Genomic DNA, 18,576 nt, shown 5'->3' with positions numbered 1-18,576 from the left:
GCACTACGTGTTTTCTCATTATTTTCGATGGATCTATAGGTGGTAAGAATGCCGTAAAAAATCATTTGATAAAAAAGCACCCGGTTATTTTGTGCTTTTTAATTCTCACCTGCACTCAGTTGGACAGCTTACAAGTCACGGCATAGTGCTAAAAATTATTATTTTGTGCCCTTCTATCGTCCAATACACGTTTCCTGCGGGATCATATGACCCATCGATTTTTTAGGTCGGGCCTGTAGTCTATTAACTATCAAAGAGAATACTGCATTCTGATAGTATTATATAGTAATCGCGTTAGTACCTACTATCGCCCACTGCTTGTCACGGTAGCAACTAAAATGAATCTGGTTAGGAAAAAGTAAACTTCTAAACTTTACGTACTTGTGTATTCTTTGTTAACTATAAATATCAACATTATTGACATTAAAAAATCGATAGTTATTATCGACTATTGCAAAAATATCAAAACTTTCCAGAAAATATCGAAATAGCAGTACTGTAAAAAAATTTAGAAAATCGTCTTCGAAATACTATTGAAATCATTTTGTCTTGCATTAGACTACTAGAAAACTCATTATTAAAACTAGAAAGATCACTTCTTAAATAAGCGACAATATTCTTGAAATTCAACCAAAATTAGATGTTAATACTCCTATACATATATTTCGACGTTGCATTTTAAACATTTTTAAACTCTCTAGTGGTTACGAAAACCATGTAATTTGAGTCTAACAGCTGATAGGATACTTTAAAAAAAGAACAACAACAAAAGTCTTTAACTAGAATCATTTTTAAACTATGAAATTATCATTCAATATTTTTTATTACAATAATTATATTTACAAAATGTGATAATATTAATTTTTGTATTTTTATTATCTTTTTAACAGGTGTATTACTTCTATTGTTGTTTATCATATTTAATTAAAGCAAGCGTAATTACGTAATAAGATGCTAATATGAAAGAAATATGATAATGTACGACGAACTAAATTTTACAATTTTTATTTATCTGTTATTCAATATTATCTATAATTTATACAACAGATAAATATTATGTAATAACATATATATGTATACAGATATAAACATTGTTCTCTCTTATAAAAGAAGCTGCAAGAAATATAGTAGCTAGATCAACTCGGGAAAAGAATAAAAAAGCACACGTAACTTTCCTAAGATTGCAATAAAAATCTCAAAGTTGCTGAAATTGATATTGCTAATTACTATTTAATTTATGTCAAGTAATAATAAACCAAATATCACGAATTTACTATTAAAAACTTTACAACAAATGTACGGCAGAAATGTACAACAAATCTTTATCGAATTTTATTTCTTTGCTATATTAATATTAATAATAATACAAAAATCTTTTACAAACGAATTTTTACATTAATTATATCATAACTTTTAATTATATGTATAATTAATAATTTATGCGTAAATAAGATGGTAGTTACAAAGACAATAAATTGTTTCTTATCTACGATAACATCCGTGTAATAATTGATAATTAACAAGTGGGGGGATAAGTAACAATGTGGGGTCTTTAAGAACCATTACAATACGATCCTGCATCATATATATATATATATATGTATTTCTCAAAACATAAGTAGACAGTTCATTTGTGAGAATGGAAAACCACTAAAGTAAACATATTTAGACGTGCATATGTTGTACTACCAATCTATTACTACTCCACTACACTACGTATATACGTACGTACGTAGATGTACATTGATAGTTAAAACACTACATTCTCATATATACGAAATTGTATGCGTACAATCTTCAGGTCTAAATCGTACATTTCCGTAAATGTTCGGCTACTCGCGAAGAGCGTTCATTCGGACACTCACTACATCGGAATCAGTGGCGTTCGGTATTACTCGATATACGGTTGTCCATAGTATTGCTGTGGTTGCTCGGTATCGCTCATTTAGTCGTATTATATCCAACGTGTCTTCCGTAAAAAGAAAACAAAGTTTTTAAACAAAATTCGCGTTTCTAGTTACAATAAGAAAAAAGAAGAAAAGAAATCTGATAATGTAATTCGATGTAACTATACCCTTTCGTATTTATTCAAAATTGTGCTAATTTTTGTCGTAATTCGTAAATATCAAAAAGAACCAGACACGATCATCGCTTTTTGCTTCGTGGAAGAAAAAGAAAAAGAGGGAGGGAGAGAAAGGGGTCATCGTTATATCATTTTTAAGTTCGGTATGTATAAAACTTATGTGAATTTGTTCCGTCGTCATAAAAAAAAATAGGGGAAAGTGAAAAAAGAAAAAAACAGAGAGAGATAGAGAGAGAAGGAGAAAACAAGGAACGAGAACGAACATGTTAGAGCGTATCTAATATTAGAAAAAGCGTGATAATTTTTTTGAAACGCTTGCTCTCTCATCTGAACGAGGAACGAGAATGAGAAGAAGATGTGTGTTGTACATAAGACTATATAACTTGCTTATTGCATGCTTCTGCTTTCGTGTCGTCTATTCTCTCGACCTGACCAAAGTGGCAACCAATAGAAAGCCGTCTTCCTTCGCGCCGTTACTTTTCCCTTCACGTTTCACTTCTCCATCTTTTACATCGTATACTTATTTCTTTTCCTTGCCACCTCCCTCCCACCCCTCTCTCTCTCTCTCTCTCTCTCTCTCTCTCTTTCTTTTATCATTTCAAGTTGAAAAATAAAATAAATAAAGAATAAATGTAGGACAAATTTTACCTGAATTACAATACTTCGACTGAATTAAAGTAATTCTCTGTTTCTTTTTTTTTAACTATAGTAACGTCTTGTAGGAACTCTTATTTTATACTTATCAATCGGATATTATTACCATTAATAGGTCATTCGTATTTTTCCATCAACGATCAATTATCTTTTTTAACGAAATGACAGGGAACAAAAAAATTAGAACTGGTAGATTAATTAATCGGTTAATTTTTTGTTCATAATATTTTATTTTCTAAGTAAAAACTTAAAGAAATCTTTGAATATAATTTTACTTGTTTATGTTCTCAATCTTTAACTGTTGGAAGAATTAAATTACGGAAATAAGTTTTCCTTTTTTTTTCTTTTTAATTATCGTTGTCATTTATCGATGACAAGCAATATTGTAAGCGAATATTGTTACTTATAATTAGCAACCTATTTAAATCATTGCAATAACATTAAAAGCCATGAAATTATTAATCTACATGCAAACTAAATCAATATTTTAATATTAATAAGATGACTATTTTTTACAACTTTAAAATTAAGACATTTCTTTTTTTTTCTTTTTTTTATTTTTTTCTTAATTAGCTTTCAACTACGCTTTATACGTAAGTAATTCATAGTTTCGTTGCAAACTTATATGATTATTTTTATTCATTGAAAAAGTACCGCTAGTCTGAAACTGGAATACTGAACTAACAGTAATTATAATATGATTAAAATTATGAGATGATTTCCATCCAGCGCACGTTCGTATATTTTTTTCTAAAAAACGAAAGACTCAAACAAAATATTTTCAAGTATCTTAAATAATCTCAAATAATATTCCTACAAAAAAAAAATAATACGAGAGCAATGATCGCAATCGAATTAAGAACCAAATTTTAAAAAATAAGATAAATTAAAAACATAATATTCCATAATAATGGATAAGGTTATTTGTATCGATGAAAATAATTCAACACAGAAAAGATAAATAATCATCTTGTTATAGTCGGAATGATTCAACTTATTAGATTATATATTTTCCAATCGATCGAAGGATCGATCAAGTTTCTTCGATATTTCGGAAGCAAAAGTTAAAAGATTACATTTCGCTTTATTAAGTTTATTCAATATTTGTTTACGACCCCGATAAAAAATGATTAAAAAAACATCTCTATAATCTATTTCATTCTTTGAGTGATAACACTCTTTACAAATATTTGAATTTTCGAACGACCTTACGTAATACATGAATGTGTTGACAAATTTTAAAAAACAGAAAAATCCATTTTTTTCAATCTTACTCTCGTATTAATTATAATATTTTATTTTTTAAAAAGATAGAAAGAATAACAAATATATTTACATACGTAATGAATTAACAATAAAATGAGTCATCATCAAATGTTAAATTAAACATTTTATCTTATTTTTTTGAATATACATCTATCTTATTAGTAACCGTCTGGTTACTAAAATTTTTTGATAATTAGTAATTTAATAAAAGAAGTAATTAAACAATTGATTATCAATGTTAAATGATGTGAAATCGTCATGTCTGGAAAGTTCTTATTTTTTATAAATTACATATCTTCATTGCGAATATTATTAACATGACATTATAATAAAACATTACCATCGATTGTTTTCATTTCCGGGTCATAAAAGTCATCTATAAATGTAAATACATTTACTAACATATATATAATATAATGTAATAATGCAAATAATTTATAATAAAAATACAATAGAATTTAAAATAAACTGTCTACGAGTGAATGTAGAAAAACAACGTATATGTAAACTAACATCTATGTTTAATAATTTTCCTTTTGACGCTAACACTGAATAATTATAAGTTATAAATAAATAAATTATTAATATTGATACGTTGATAATACAAATTTTTAATTTTAAATAAACAAATATTTTAATTTTACAAATATCAAATTCTGTGATGAAATTTATTCAAATGATAAGAACCAAATTAATTCTAATCATTACAATCTTTATAATGTTTGATTATTTTATCCCTGCTACTTTATCGTAAATTGAACATTTTGTTCGTTTTTTCATTAATTTTTTTTTAATTGTCATTCAACTTAACAGTCTGTTAATATTTGTATGAATAATTTTAGGATTTATATGGAACTATCTGCTTGTCAAATGTTGCTCATTTATCGCAATTGCATCGATCGATCGATTGATCGTATAAACAAAATATTATAAACGTCAGATAAGCGAATAATCCTTGCTTTGCTGTTTCTGGAATTTTCTTTTTCGGTATTTCAAAGCTCCATTATTTCTTTTTTTCTTTTTTCTTTTTTATCATTTTATTAGAAACGATCGAAGATTCGTTAGCAACGATTTTTGTCGATTTATTTAATTCTCTTGGATTCTCTATTTTCATAAAAGAGGGAACAGCAAAATGATTCGAAATTAGCTCGAAAAAGACGAAAACAATTTTTAGAAAAAGATAAGTAATTTAATAAGATATAATAAGATAAGTAATAAGCTTTATGCGATATTAAATCGATAAGAACATGTAGACACACATACACACACATCATCATCATCATCATCATCATCATCATATGTACAAAACAAAAAATATTTAACACGTGCCTGACCTACTCCTTTTAACGTGAAGTATTACGCGTATGGATTGAACATTGTCCATTGTGAAATAGTTTATAATATAGTTTCGACCGCTTATCTTAATAAAAGATGTACATATTATTATTCTTATAATCAATTATATTTTTGCGAGATATCAAAAAAATAAAATAAAATAAATTCTTCGTCATTTCTATTTTTATCGTCTAAAGTTTAATATTTTTACAATGTAAATTACGCATCAGTGATACACATATATTACATGTTAATAAGAAATAACAAAATGTTGAAGGCTATTACATACGTAAATGATAATGTAATTGCGTACAATGAATTGTAAAATTATTAAAATATAAAATATAATTTCTCTATTAAAATAATCGATAAGAGAAAAAAATAATTTTGTTAACTTTTGAACGTACATAACAATAATTCAATAACTGCATACAAGTATTACAATTATTCAACTTGATTTTAAAAAAAAAAATTAATTTAAAAAAAATAGACTCGAGAAAACAAATTAAAATAGAAGGAACAAATAATAAAGTTTATTTTTAGATTATTTTTATTTGTACCTGATACCATTTTACAGATAAAACTTCTTCCTACTATACTTTAGTAGATATAAAACATTATTCGCTTGTTGTACGCTGATAAATGTTCTACGGACTTTGAATTGTAAACATATTACTGTTAATCGTTATTATTAAAAAAGAAAAGTAACAGTCCACTTGGGCAGTATTGGAGAACGTTTTTACCGTAGTATAAAATTACTCAAGGTAAGGGGATTAGTTTCATACAAACTTTCACTCGTAACTCGTGGAAAGTCGTAACGTTATCTTGCGTGCGTTGGATACTTTCAGACTAGGTTGAGACACGAATTTAAATTCCACACAGTCGTTAAAAATCCAAGCTCGTTTTTTTTTCTTTAAACGATACAAAATAATTATTAATCACCCTTCTTTCTTACTTGTCCGAATGTTCGTGTCATTAAAACGTAAAAGAAAAAACAACAAACTCAAAGGTAACTAAAAATAAAATGAAAGAGATTAGAATAACGGGGAGGGGGGAAACAAAAGCAAATAAATTCATTATCCTAATTTATACGACACGGTATCAACAAGCGAATAACAAAATGCTGCAAGTAGTAATTGACAGTTGAGAAACGTCATCATCGTAACGCGTATATAAGATAAATATAATGACGTTCGAATTAGTTGTGTTCGTGAGACGTGATTCGTCGTATTTGGTGTACACCCGTTATTACGTAATAATTTGATACGACCGGTTCAACGTGCATAGCGTATCATTCATTCGACCGTGTTCTCATCTATCTCTCTCTCTCTCTCTCTCTCTCTCTCTTGAAAAAGTTTTAAATTTCTTAAAATATCCTTTCGTTGAAACAACAAACACGTTGGACGTTATTTTGTATAGCACCGTATAATGTAGTATACGATTGTTTATTATTTATACCAATATTGTACTCTTCAATCCGTTGTTTATTTCTTATCGTTTGTTATTGCAAAATCGAAAAATACACGCCATGCCAAAAGACATTTAATAACAACACACATATATGGGGAACATAACACACTTTTTTAGTTTTTATTTTGATCACGGTTCCCTCCGTCACGCCCGCCGTCGACGCGCCTCTTTTATCTCGAAATACGCATGCGCCGTCTACGCGCGTGTGTATTTCAATTTATAACGAAGTGAGTTTAGAGGGGAAAGAAGAAAGACGACGGGGCTGTTGGTTAGACGACGATGACGACAACTAAAGTCTCGATCAAAGTTCAAGCTGCGTTGTCTCGATCGCGAAACTTTAATCCTTTTAATCATCAAATATACGACCTTGATAACGCAGGTATTTTTTTTTCTCAAAAAAAAAAGAACAACACATACTTCCGTTCTTAGTTTTAAACATTGGCGGCAAATATCATATATGGCTGCTATTTAAAAATACTTTGAAACGTTGCTGTTTTTTTTTTTATTATTTTTTTTTAATAAAACGAATTCTCATTCTAACGTAAAGAACCATTGAAAGATAGATAAATAGATAGATAGATAGATAGAGAGAGAGAGAGAGAGAGAGAGAGAGAGTGAGTGAGTGTGTGTGTGAGTGAATGAGTGAGTGAGTGAGTGAGTATGTGTCATATTAGTATTGTTCATTCTAAACCTATTCCTTATCCGATTATCAAGCCACGCATTGTTATATCTTTTTTCAGATGGTAGATAAATACAATTAATCGATACAATCTAAAACGCGTTACAATATAGCAAACTTTATTTTTTCCTGACATTGTTCTTTACTAGTGTTCTAACTTTTGTTGTGCAATCCTCCTCACGGATGCACTCGCGCACATTATTCGACACGCACACCACGTAACACGTATACATATATTATAATCGCTATCGTGTCAGATCCACGGATAATTGCGACTTTAACTAAGGTCAACTGCTTCGTCTCCATTCACCCTGTTGCATCTTCATCCTCTCGATGGTGCAATTTCGTCGCAATGAGCTTTTACCGCGCAAGGATGTGACCGATAATTTACCTCGGTATATTAGCCTTTCGTCGACGGAAACGCGTCATTTCTTTGTTGTTGTTTTTGTTATTGGTGTCCATTCATTTAAAAAGATTTTATTCCTTTTTAGAAGCGTAGAAAGGTGATACCAAAATGGCGGAAGCTCATTCAGCCGTCGCATTCAGTTTTTCCATCACCCATGAAGGTTGGGACGTGAACTTTGACCGAGAGGTATTAAATCTCGTTTGGTTGTCAGGTGTACGATCTTGGAAAAAGAGATTCTTTAGATTTATGGTAAGTCGATGTAGAAAAAATGCTCTATAATATTAAATAGATATTAATTTGATTTCTTTTTACACATTTTAGAATAACTTGAAGAGTGGTGTATATCCCGCGTCATTGGGAAGCTTATGGCTCACCGTTATTATTGTTACCGCGATTCATTTCGCTGGATACAAAGTTCCTTACGATCTCGTTGGTAAAGTTGCACCATATATTTCCGGGTAAATTTCATTATTTTCATTTAATTATTAATGTTACAAGAAATAATAATATTCTACTTCGTTGATTTGTTTTCTTTTTACTTTTGATCTTTCGTGTTTTAGGTCTTCTATACTCGCACACATCGCTGGTTCGTTTGTAATTAGCGTACTTTTATGGTTGATCGTTATATACATCTTACGATACATATTGAAGTTGCTTCTGATTTATAAGGGCTGGATGTACGAGTTAAGAGGGAAAAATAAAAAACCTTCCAGAATGACTCAGATATGGCTCATACTCGTAAAACTTCTTTCTGGTTGGCACAAGCCTATGCTTTATAGCTTTCAAGGTTCGCTGCCTCGATTACCTCTTCCTTCGGTAGAGGATACTATGAGACGGGTTAGATGATTTTATGCTTTTTTCCTTTCATGCTATCTATTAAAAAATGTTAAATAATGAATGACGTAGGAAAAAGATTGTCTCGAATTGACAATTCGAACGAGAACAGTTTTAGGGAAAAATAAAATCAAAATAAAAGAAAAAGACTCTTATCAAGATGAATTCATAAAAGCTTTTTAGACGATTTCTTAGATAATTATAAATTATTATTCGTATGCGGTAAAATTAATATATTATTTATTTTTCTTAACAGTACCTCCGTAGTGTCAAACCACTATTGGACGATGATAATTATACTCGTATGGAGAGATTGGCTAAAGAATTTCAAAATGGTATAGGCGTGAAACTTCAACGATACTTAATACTTAAATCTTGGTGGTCTACCAATTACGTATCCGATTGGTGGGAAGAATATGTTTACCTTCGAGGTAGATCACCGCTCGTTATAAATTCTAATTTTTATGGAATAGATGCTATTCTCATGCATCCTACTACAAATCAAGCTGCACGTGCTGCTAGTACTATTCATTTTTGCTTGCAATATAGGCGGCTAATCGAACGTCAACAACTCGAACCGGTTAGTACGATATTATAATTTGAAAAAATTCTCATGTTTTATATTTAAGATATTACATGTCATTCGAGATTATTATATTTTGGTTTGTTTTGTTTTTTTTTTCTAGATTTTATTGCAAGGTATTATTCCTTTATGTTCCTGGCAATATGAAAGATTATTTAATACTACGAGAATACCTGGTATTGAAACAGACAAAATAATTCATTATCAAGACTCCAAGCACATAGTTGTATATCACAAAGGAAAATATTTCAAAGTTCTTATTTATTACAAAAATAGAATCCTTTTACCTTGCGAAATAGAATTGTAAGGGCCTTTTATATTCAAATAATTAGATTATATTATTTATTTTTATTTACATTTTGTTCCAATCGAAATTCATTACAATTGATAAATGTTCATTGTCTTTAGGCAAATTCAACAAATTTTAATGGACAAATCTGAACCAGCAGAAAGCGAAGATAAACTAGCTGCATTAACAGCTGGAGAAAGAAAACCTTGGGCAGAAGCCAGAAATGAATATTTTTCGAAAGGAGTAAATAAAATTTCTTTAGATATAATTGAAAAAGCAGCATTCTTTGTTACCTTAGATGATATTCCATATGAATACGACACTGTGAGTAACAATAATTTCATTAAAGATAAGCATTTCAAATATCTTTTTAATTAAATGTTAATACAATGATATTCTATTTCTAGGAACATCCTGAAAAATTAGATAATTATGGTCAAATTTTGTTACACGGCAAAGGCTACGATAGGTGGTTCGACAAGTCTTTTACTTTATGCATTGGAAGTAATGGAAGGGTAAGAGATACAATTTTGCTAAAAAAAATTGTAAAGTCGTAAAATCGTAAGAATATCTATTTTAACTGTTTGATTATATATTTTACAGATCGGCTTTAACGCAGAACATTCTTGGTAAGTTGTTTTTTTATGTAAAAAAATACATCAGGCACGAATAATGATTACGTGACAAACTGTTCGTGTCCCAATGACGATGAGGAGATTGAAACATAAATAATAGTTTACTCATTTTTTATACTTTTACTTTGTTTATTATTATTTATTCCTCATATAACGTTTCTTCAGTCTTTGATTTCACATTTTCTCTTTTATTATTATAATTTAATGCAGACAAATTATTTTGTCTAATGAGTTTCACAGATCAAATTGATAATAATTTAATTTAATATAAGAATCTTTGTGCAATCCAGAAATAATATTATCCTGCGATTGCATGAATATTTATCAAATTATATATTTACTTTAGTAAATGTTATTCTGAGATGTGTAAACAATAAGTACTGCAGGGCAGATGCTGCGGTGATGGCACATTTCTGGGAATTGTTAATATACGAAGAAGCCCACCGAGAGTAAGAACTTTAATTAGAACTGAATGGTTTATAAATGTTTTATATCTGTATTACTTTCTTTTTCATTGCTTAGCATAAAATGTTTATTAGGTGCTGGTAATACTTTATTAGGTGCTGGTAAAATTTTATTAGGTGTTGGTGATACTTTTTGCTTTGTATAAAACTTATTTTTTATATTTTAGTGTTTATCTTTGTTCACAAAATAATATCAAACGAATCTTGTTTGATACAAATATTATCAAAAATATTTCACCTAACTTATATACTTGAAATATCTCTATTACTTTTAATAATATTACAAAGTATTAAAAAAGAATATATAATAAAAAATTAAGACAATACAGAATATCCTCCCTTTGGAATAAAATAATTTTACATTTATCATTCGTTGATACTATCAAAAGTATAAAAAAAATATTCAAATGATTGAATTTGGTAAAAAATTCTGTAGAATTTGTTAACATAAAAAATTGGAAGAACTATAAATATTTTATTATTTCTTTGTTTCGATCTCTAAAGAATCACTGATGATTACTTGACAGTAAAAGAACAATCTAAAAAATATATATTAATTTATTTATACATATTTTTAACTTCTACTTCTTAGGGCTGATGCACCTGTAATGGGATCTCTCTGGGAATATGTTATTGCTAGTACTTTGGAGATAGGGTAATTCTTTTTCTATGTTTGGATTTTATTTATGTTAAATATTAAAAATAACACCACTAACGGTCCCCATTTATTTATTGTGCTTTGTTAACGTTTTTGAAGTATTTGATAAATGTGTATGACTAACAAATAACCTAATAATCATCTATTTCTTATCTCCTTTAAATGTGTAATTTGTATTATTACTGTACTGAAAGAAATTGCTTTAATTTGTAGGTTGTAAAATAATTATATTTAAATAATACTCCTTAATTGAAACTGTTATTTATTTATCAGATATAAACCAGATGGAACCAACGCAGGTACTCCAGAATTTATACCACCAATTCCTACCCGACTCCAATGGGATTTGTCTTCTAAATGTATAGAATCTATAAATCATTCTAACGAGGTATTCAATCAATAATAAACACGTACAAACGCATCTAATCATGCATATAAGAAATTATTGATTACTCATTTTTATTTATAGATTGTACAGAAATTAATAAATGACATTGAATTGCGTATTTATGTTCATGACAATTATGGTAAAGGTTTTATGAAAGCTAGCTCAATGTCGCCAGATGCATACATACAAATGGCATTACAATTAGCGTATTATCGTGATGCTGGAAAATTCAATCTCACTTACGAGGCTTCCATGACAAGATTATTTCGCGAAGGTAGAACAGAAACCGTTAGACCGTGTACCATTGAATCCGCTGCATGGGTCAAATCCATGGAAGATAAAAATGCAACTGTAAGATAAATATAATTAAGTCTTATCGTTATCTACTTGAAAACAAAAATAAAAGAAACAGAACAACAACTGCATTTATATTACAGCTAGATGAAAAGTTTAAATTATTACAAGCAGCAGGACAACAGCATCAAAAAAATTGTCAGGATGCTATGTGTGGCAAGGGTATAGATAGACATCTTTTCTGTTTATACGTAGTGTCAAAATATCTTGAAGTAGATTCTCCATTTTTGAAGGTATTTGATTTATAAAATATTTCGATAACAATATGAAATTATATTAAAAGAATATAGCGGTAAAATGAACAAAAAATTATTTAGGAAGTCTTAAGTGAACCATGGCGATTATCTACATCTCAAACTCCGCATGGTCAAACTTCCAAATTAGATTTGAAGAAATTTCCCAATTGTATTTCTGCTGGTGGTGGATTTGGACCTGTTGCCGATGATGGTTATGGGGTTTCTTACATTATTGCTGGAGAAGACGTTATATTCTTTCATATTTCTAGTAAACGTAGCTCATTAGTAACGGTAATGTATTATAATCAAATATTAAATTACCAAACAGACATGAATGAACTGGTAAAAAATTTATTTTTTAAATTAATCATTATATCGTGTTATAAATTTTGAATAGGATGCGGCTAGATTTGCACGACAAATAGAAAAGGCATTTGCCGATATGAAAACATTGCTTTTGGAGAGGAAGAAAGCTCAACAGCACAAGAATGGTTCTACATAAGGAATCTATTTATTAGTGCGTCAAAAGGCTATGAAGCACACATCAAAAACTGTTACAAAGTATATCAAAATTTAATTCCTAATATTTTAAAGAGCTCACACTGCAAAGTTATACTCTTTATTATTTTTATACGAGTAACTGTTACGAGCTAATTATATAATAGGGCATTTGTATAAAAAGAAAAGAATTTATTTTTCTTTTCGATCAAAGATTTATTATATTTTGATATATATTTTTATATATCTTTAATTGTTATTTGTTCATATCAATGATACAAAACAACATTTTAATTTTTCTATGGGCAATTTTTTTATACAGAATTTTAAAACATAACATCATCAAAATGCTTAAATGCATGTGCTAAACATTAAAATTTGTACAATACATTTAAACGACAAAATGATAAATAATCCAATCACATTTATTTTGAAACCATAAAATATTTAATCTTTTATTTTCATATTTAATCACATTAAATATTTCAATTTACCAATACGTGACTGTCTTTAATGCATCGAATACTATTCAAACTTAACTTTTAATTATTTGTATCTTGATTGAGGACTCTATAATATTTATTGTTCACACACAAAAAAACAATATGAATGCCTAAAATATTATGTGATCATATCAACTTTTAGTATAATTAAATATATTTAAGAATGCCATAAACTAATATCTGCAACCTATCAATGCAAAATTTTATAATATTTCATTTTATTTTATACTAGAAAAATAATGTTATTATATATATTTTCTTTAATACATGTTTGTTAAAGGTATTGTTAGAGGTACTGGTGCTCTTAATTAAAAATATTTCAACGTTTGTCAATGCAATTATTATTCACTTTTTATTATAGTTTTAGTTAACAAATTTTTCTTTAATCATTCATATGTATCTAATTAAATATAAATCTTTACGATTATACGTTACTAGATATTTAACATCTTTGTAAATTGTATAAATCTTGACAAATAATTACATATTGTGTTTTTGCAATCTTTAAACTTTAAATAAAAGTATTATTTAATATATAATACGAATAAATGACATTTACGCTCTATTTTAAATAATAAAAAACTTTATTCTATACATTTATGAATGCAACATAATTTAACGTTTTCTTTTTATCATTTTCGTTTACGCGTAGTCATATATTATCTTTCATTGATATTTACACAAAAATATGTAATATGGCAAACACTTGTAATATTTATATATATACAGCATAATAAATTAGATAAATAATATATTATATAAATTCAATTTTCTTATTATAATCACATAACTAATGAATCAAAAAAATATGACAGATATGAGAATACATCGGATATGTATAAATGTAATAACATGCAATTATTATTTTTTCGGATTTTTATCTTCTTTAGATATTTGACTTTGTAATACTTTATTTTTCTTCGCTGTTTTGTGTTCGTTGGAAATAACTACATTACGTATTGTAGAATGAAGAAATCTTTTATTAATTGTCTCTCTAGGTTTTACCCATCCTGATGGTCCCATTATTTCAGCTCTTTGCGCACCAAGTTTTGCTTCATTGAGTAGAGCTTCAATTGCAAGGCTGCATATGTAACATTCCATTAAACATAAATTAATTTTAGATATACGTATATATGTAAAAATTATTTTTCAAGGAGTATATATATATATATATATCGATAAAATATAAACATACGTGTTTAAATCCGCCATGTTCATATTAATTAACTTTTATTAAAGACTAATGAGTTTGATATTAAATGAAGAGGAAAACCTATAAATTAAAACAAGTAAATAAGATATTAAATTTAAATATAAAACACACGAATAAATATAAATATTTAAACCAAATAAATATAAAATACGTTAAATAATCAGTCAGAAAAATGTCAACACCTTAACAATGTTTATAGTTTAATATTAAATTAATTGGTTATGTTAACTTCTCAGTTCTCTGTATTAAAATGAATAAATCTTACTTGTACGGATTAACGAATAGTCAGTTTCATCTCGTTGCAAGTAGCGGCACGCGCTGCAGCAACTCAAAGCAATATCGATATCTCGTAATCTTATCGATATTCTGACTGATATCGTAGAGAAGAATAACTCAAAGCATTTACTATAGAACTCTACTAGCTGTCATAAGTTGTCACGCCTGACATTTATATATACTTATATGTGGTTAATATGTGCAACTGTATGTTTGTATGTTGTTTATTTCAATAGAGTTTATTCTTATTATACAAGGTGCTGCAGTGTAAGCACTTATGCAATTGCAAGGTATCAAGCTTTTTAAACTATAAACTACACATTATGCACATCTAACTTCTAAAAAAATAATACATGAATAAATAATAATTATGTTTTCACAACAAAACAGCTTTGCAAATAAAATAAATACTTTCGATAGAAGTCGTACATTATTGACAGGATTCATTTAAGTTGCTTTTTCTTTTAAATGCAGGTAATGTTTATTGTATTATTTATTTTTGTTTCATTTACTAGGTAGCACCCTAGTAGAAAATATTTATAACACCATTATATTTAATTTATTATGGAAATATACAGGAGCCTATGTTTTTCCAACGGTAGCAAAATTTTTGTTCAGCTTTACGTTTATATTTGTTTTTATAATGTATAAATTAAAGCACTGTCTGTTTACAAGATTTTAATCATTTTGTAAGAAATGAAAAAATTATACCAAATCAAGTCGGTAATCATGAAGTATTATTCTCGCAAACTGTCACTTATATCTTAGATTACTATGTTAGTATAGTGTATTTCGATTCTTATCATTTTGTTCAAAATTATGGTAATGTTAGTAATTATAATTTTGTTTACTATGTTTGTAAAGGAGTCTGGGGCAGCATGAACGTTTCCAAGAAATAGATTAACAAGATGACAAAGACACGAGTCTTGTGAACGTTTCATTGACATTAGTTTTTTTATTGATTTTAATACATTTTGGATACTAAAAAATGTCGCAAACAACAGAAATAATACAAACATCTGGAGAAATTATAGAAGAGAGACACGAAAAGGCTCAGGTCAATGCTCCGTTACAAGTAGTCAGAGTACCCGTGAAACATGCCAATCTTGGAATACGTAGTCATGCGATGTACGTATGCATCAATTATTTTTGTTCCTTAACAAAATATAAATATCATATCTATATTGTAATTACAGGTTGCATATTTAATATAATGTTTTTAATATTTAATATTTCTTTTAGGGACATGAGTACAATGGTCGAGTTGACATCATTCAGTACGCTTGGAAAAATACAACCCTTTTTAGTTACTATCACAACCACTGCTGCATTATTAGTTGATTTACATTGTCATTTAACTGACAAAGAAATATGTGGATATTTGGGTGGACATTGGGATATTAATTCGCATAGTAGGTATATTTTATATGTTGATAAATAAGTTTTATTTCATGCTAAATGGTAATACATACAAAATAATATTACTTATTGATGCAGATCTATCCATAACATGCGCATTTCCATGTCGATATTCTGGCAAAGATAAATCAGCTGCAGCTGCTGTAGAAGCAGAAATTGCAAAAGCCATGGAATGGAAGCATGTAACTCTTGTTGGTTGGTATCACTCTCATCCCAGATCACACGCTTCACCATCTCTCAGAGATGTTGACGCTCAATTAGATTATCAAATTAAAATGAAAGGACCTAGTGATAACAGTTATATGCCTTGTGTCGGTTTAATATGCTGTGAGTTTCATTTTTCCTCACTTTCTAAGCCAATATCAAATGTATTTTAAAGAATTTAAACATCAATTCTTAATATAATTATAGCTCCTTACAACATGGATGGTAATTGCTATGAATCAAATTTTAACGTCTTTTGGTCATTGCCACCTCCTGAAAATCGACCTCATGAATATCCACGCCCTATGCTTCTTAGCTATACTTTATCTCAAGAACATTTTCTTGCTCAGGATACATTAGAAGAAATAGTAAGCTATATTATCTATGATTAAAAGAACATATTATAATCGATAATATATTATTTTATTTATAATATATTTATTTTCAGAGACGATGCATAGAATATTATAGGAGCGAAGGAGGTATTGATTTTACTGCTAATTTTAATAACAATACTACCTACCTAGAACGTTTAAGAGTAAGTATTTTTTTTATATAAAATAGTGTTCTACAATTAATATAAAACCTTAAGAATACAGAGAATACAGAGAAAAATATAAATACAGATATTTATATTTTTATTACGCAGTGTTCTTTAGCATCCAAACTACCTGGACGTAATCGTGCTAATGGATCTTACTGGGATGTAATCAGAGAAATGATTTGCCCTGGTTCAAAAGATGGGAATACACCGGAATTTCTTGCCGTTAAATTTCCACTTGTACCAGTATCCGAGTCTCTTGTTCCTTCAGTCCCACCTGGTGTTAATCTTCCAACTTACAACGCAGCAGTCTTTCTAGCACCTGTTAATTTTAAGCCGGATAGTGCGATAATTACACCTACATCTAAACCATTTGTCATGCAACCGTCTACTTCTAGAGACAATGTCAGAAAAGATAGTGCTACTGGAACAGACACAGCATCCATAACACAGATAAAAGATGCAAATACTGGTGTGCCTAAACATATGTCACCACCAGAAATGATTCGAAGTTTTCAATCGGGTGAATTAACGGTATCAGTGAAGAACACAAAATGCGATTATGATTTTGCACCAACAGATTTTTCAAAATTACCCAATCCTGTGGGAACGGATATTACGGGTAATAAAACTCGGGCCTCAACTACACCTGATTTTCCTTTAACGGATATAACACACCAGATAACTAAGTTTCAAGATTTTACGAAATTAGCGAATTTTTCTGCCGCCGATTTAGCAAAGTTGTCCAGTTTTCCGATACCAGATTTTTCAAGAACATCTTCGCCCTCGCCATCGACATATATGAGAAACATAGCTAATTTATTCGGCCCTTTTGGTAAAGTTTCACCCGCGAGAGAGACAGATGGTACAGAACGTAAAATAAGTGAATTTTCAATCGGCGAAGTGACTCAATCGCCATTTAAACCTACATCAGGAAACGTAGATCTTGGAAAAAATGTTTCTATCAGTGCGGAGGATTATTCCAGTGGGAAGAAATTAGACATTCAAAATGATAATAAACTTGTTCGATCAAACGAATATCAAGGAACTGAAGATCTATCCAATTCTTCCAGTATTAAATCTGATTTTGGTGGTATGCTTGATATGACCAATTTGCATAAAAAACAGCAACCTCAAATCGGTGATATAAATGATACGTCGCTTAATTTATCGAAAGACCGTCAATAATTTTTATATTACATTAATCAATTTAATTAATTAATCAAAAAAGTACACGTGAACAATGCAAATGTTTATAATAACATTTCTCAACCCTTTTGTTTAAATCACTTGACGATCCGCTATACTCGAACAGATATCATACTATACATGTGACGTTTAATTAATTTTCAGTTAAGATAGTATTTCTGAAAAATTTAACGGTTTTGGTTGAGAAATGGTAATTTACAATATACTTTTAATGAGTATTTATATGTACACACGTGCGCATGTACTTAAGTAATCATATATTTAAGAAACCTTATGTTAAAATTTATTTTTTTATATTTTTCATTTATTCTTTATGTATAAAATATACTTTTATTCTATAAGAAAAAATACTTTTCTTATCTTCTATAAGTATGTATTT

At 28.8% G+C, this 18,576-nt stretch overlaps 3 protein-coding genes across 9 annotated transcripts; 2 read left to right on the top strand and 1 right to left on the bottom strand.

Moving 5' to 3' along the window:
* The first annotated feature begins 1,857 nt into the window (after positions 1-1,857).
* whd (carnitine O-palmitoyltransferase whd) lies at positions 1,858-13,662 on the top strand. Of its 4 annotated transcripts, none has more exons than XM_015331400.2 (15): positions 1,858-2,226; positions 7,979-8,142; positions 8,215-8,351; positions 8,454-8,730; positions 8,984-9,307; positions 9,414-9,613; positions 9,719-9,923; positions 10,007-10,114; positions 10,203-10,228; positions 11,291-11,353; positions 11,630-11,744; positions 11,826-12,095; positions 12,182-12,331; positions 12,416-12,625; positions 12,732-13,662. In XM_015331400.2, the coding sequence occupies exons 2-15, from the start codon at positions 8,002-8,004 to the stop codon at positions 12,834-12,836; spliced, it is 2,331 nt and encodes a 776-aa protein (XP_015186886.1). In that variant the 5' UTR covers positions 1,858-2,226; positions 7,979-8,001; the 3' UTR covers positions 12,837-13,662. The 4 variants fall into 4 exon arrangements, with proteins under 4 accessions (XP_015186886.1, XP_015186891.1, XP_015186890.1 ...); XM_015331405.2 differs by lacking the exon at positions 11,291-11,353 and adding an exon at positions 10,621-10,683; XM_015331404.2 differs by lacking the exon at positions 1,858-2,226 and adding an exon at positions 7,027-7,187.
* Positions 13,663-14,022: 360 nt separating this feature from the next.
* LOC107071947 (protein POLR1D) lies at positions 14,023-14,893 on the bottom strand. 3 transcript variants are annotated; one of them, XM_089177890.1, is made up of 3 exons: positions 14,814-14,893; positions 14,531-14,608; positions 14,023-14,416 (listed from the first exon to the last, which is right to left on the bottom strand). In XM_089177890.1, exons 2-3 carry the CDS (start codon positions 14,551-14,553, stop codon positions 14,197-14,199), a joined length of 243 nt encoding a protein of 80 aa, XP_089034016.1. In that variant the 5' UTR covers positions 14,554-14,608; positions 14,814-14,893; the 3' UTR covers positions 14,023-14,196. The 3 variants fall into 3 exon arrangements, with proteins under 3 accessions (XP_089034016.1, XP_089034015.1, XP_089034017.1); XM_089177889.1 differs by having other exon boundaries at positions 14,731-14,853; XM_089177891.1 differs by lacking the exon at positions 14,814-14,893 and adding an exon at positions 14,700-14,759.
* A 78-nt stretch (positions 14,894-14,971) lies between these two features.
* Positions 14,972-18,324, top strand: LOC107071946 (uncharacterized). 2 transcript variants are annotated; one of them, XM_089177868.1, is made up of 8 exons: positions 14,985-15,114; positions 15,215-15,298; positions 15,689-15,952; positions 16,067-16,236; positions 16,322-16,570; positions 16,655-16,815; positions 16,896-16,985; positions 17,097-18,324. In XM_089177868.1, the coding sequence occupies exons 3-8, from the start codon at positions 15,813-15,815 to the stop codon at positions 18,174-18,176; spliced, it is 1,890 nt and encodes a 629-aa protein (XP_089033994.1). In that variant the 5' UTR covers positions 14,985-15,114; positions 15,215-15,298; positions 15,689-15,812; the 3' UTR covers positions 18,177-18,324. The 2 variants fall into 2 exon arrangements, with proteins under 2 accessions (XP_015186919.1, XP_089033994.1); XM_015331433.2 differs by lacking the exon at positions 15,215-15,298 and having other exon boundaries at positions 14,972-15,114.
* Positions 18,325-18,576: the final 252 nt, after the last annotated feature.

Source organism: Polistes dominula, unplaced genomic scaffold, assembly GCF_049000335.1.
Source record: "Polistes dominula isolate Pdom_NZ unplaced genomic scaffold, Pdom_raw_medaka contig_24, whole genome shotgun sequence".
Classification (NCBI taxonomy): Eukaryota; Metazoa; Arthropoda; class Insecta; order Hymenoptera; family Vespidae; genus Polistes; species Polistes dominula.
The sequence above is the reverse complement of the archived record's forward strand: the minus strand, read 5'-3'. Positions and strand labels throughout refer to the sequence as shown.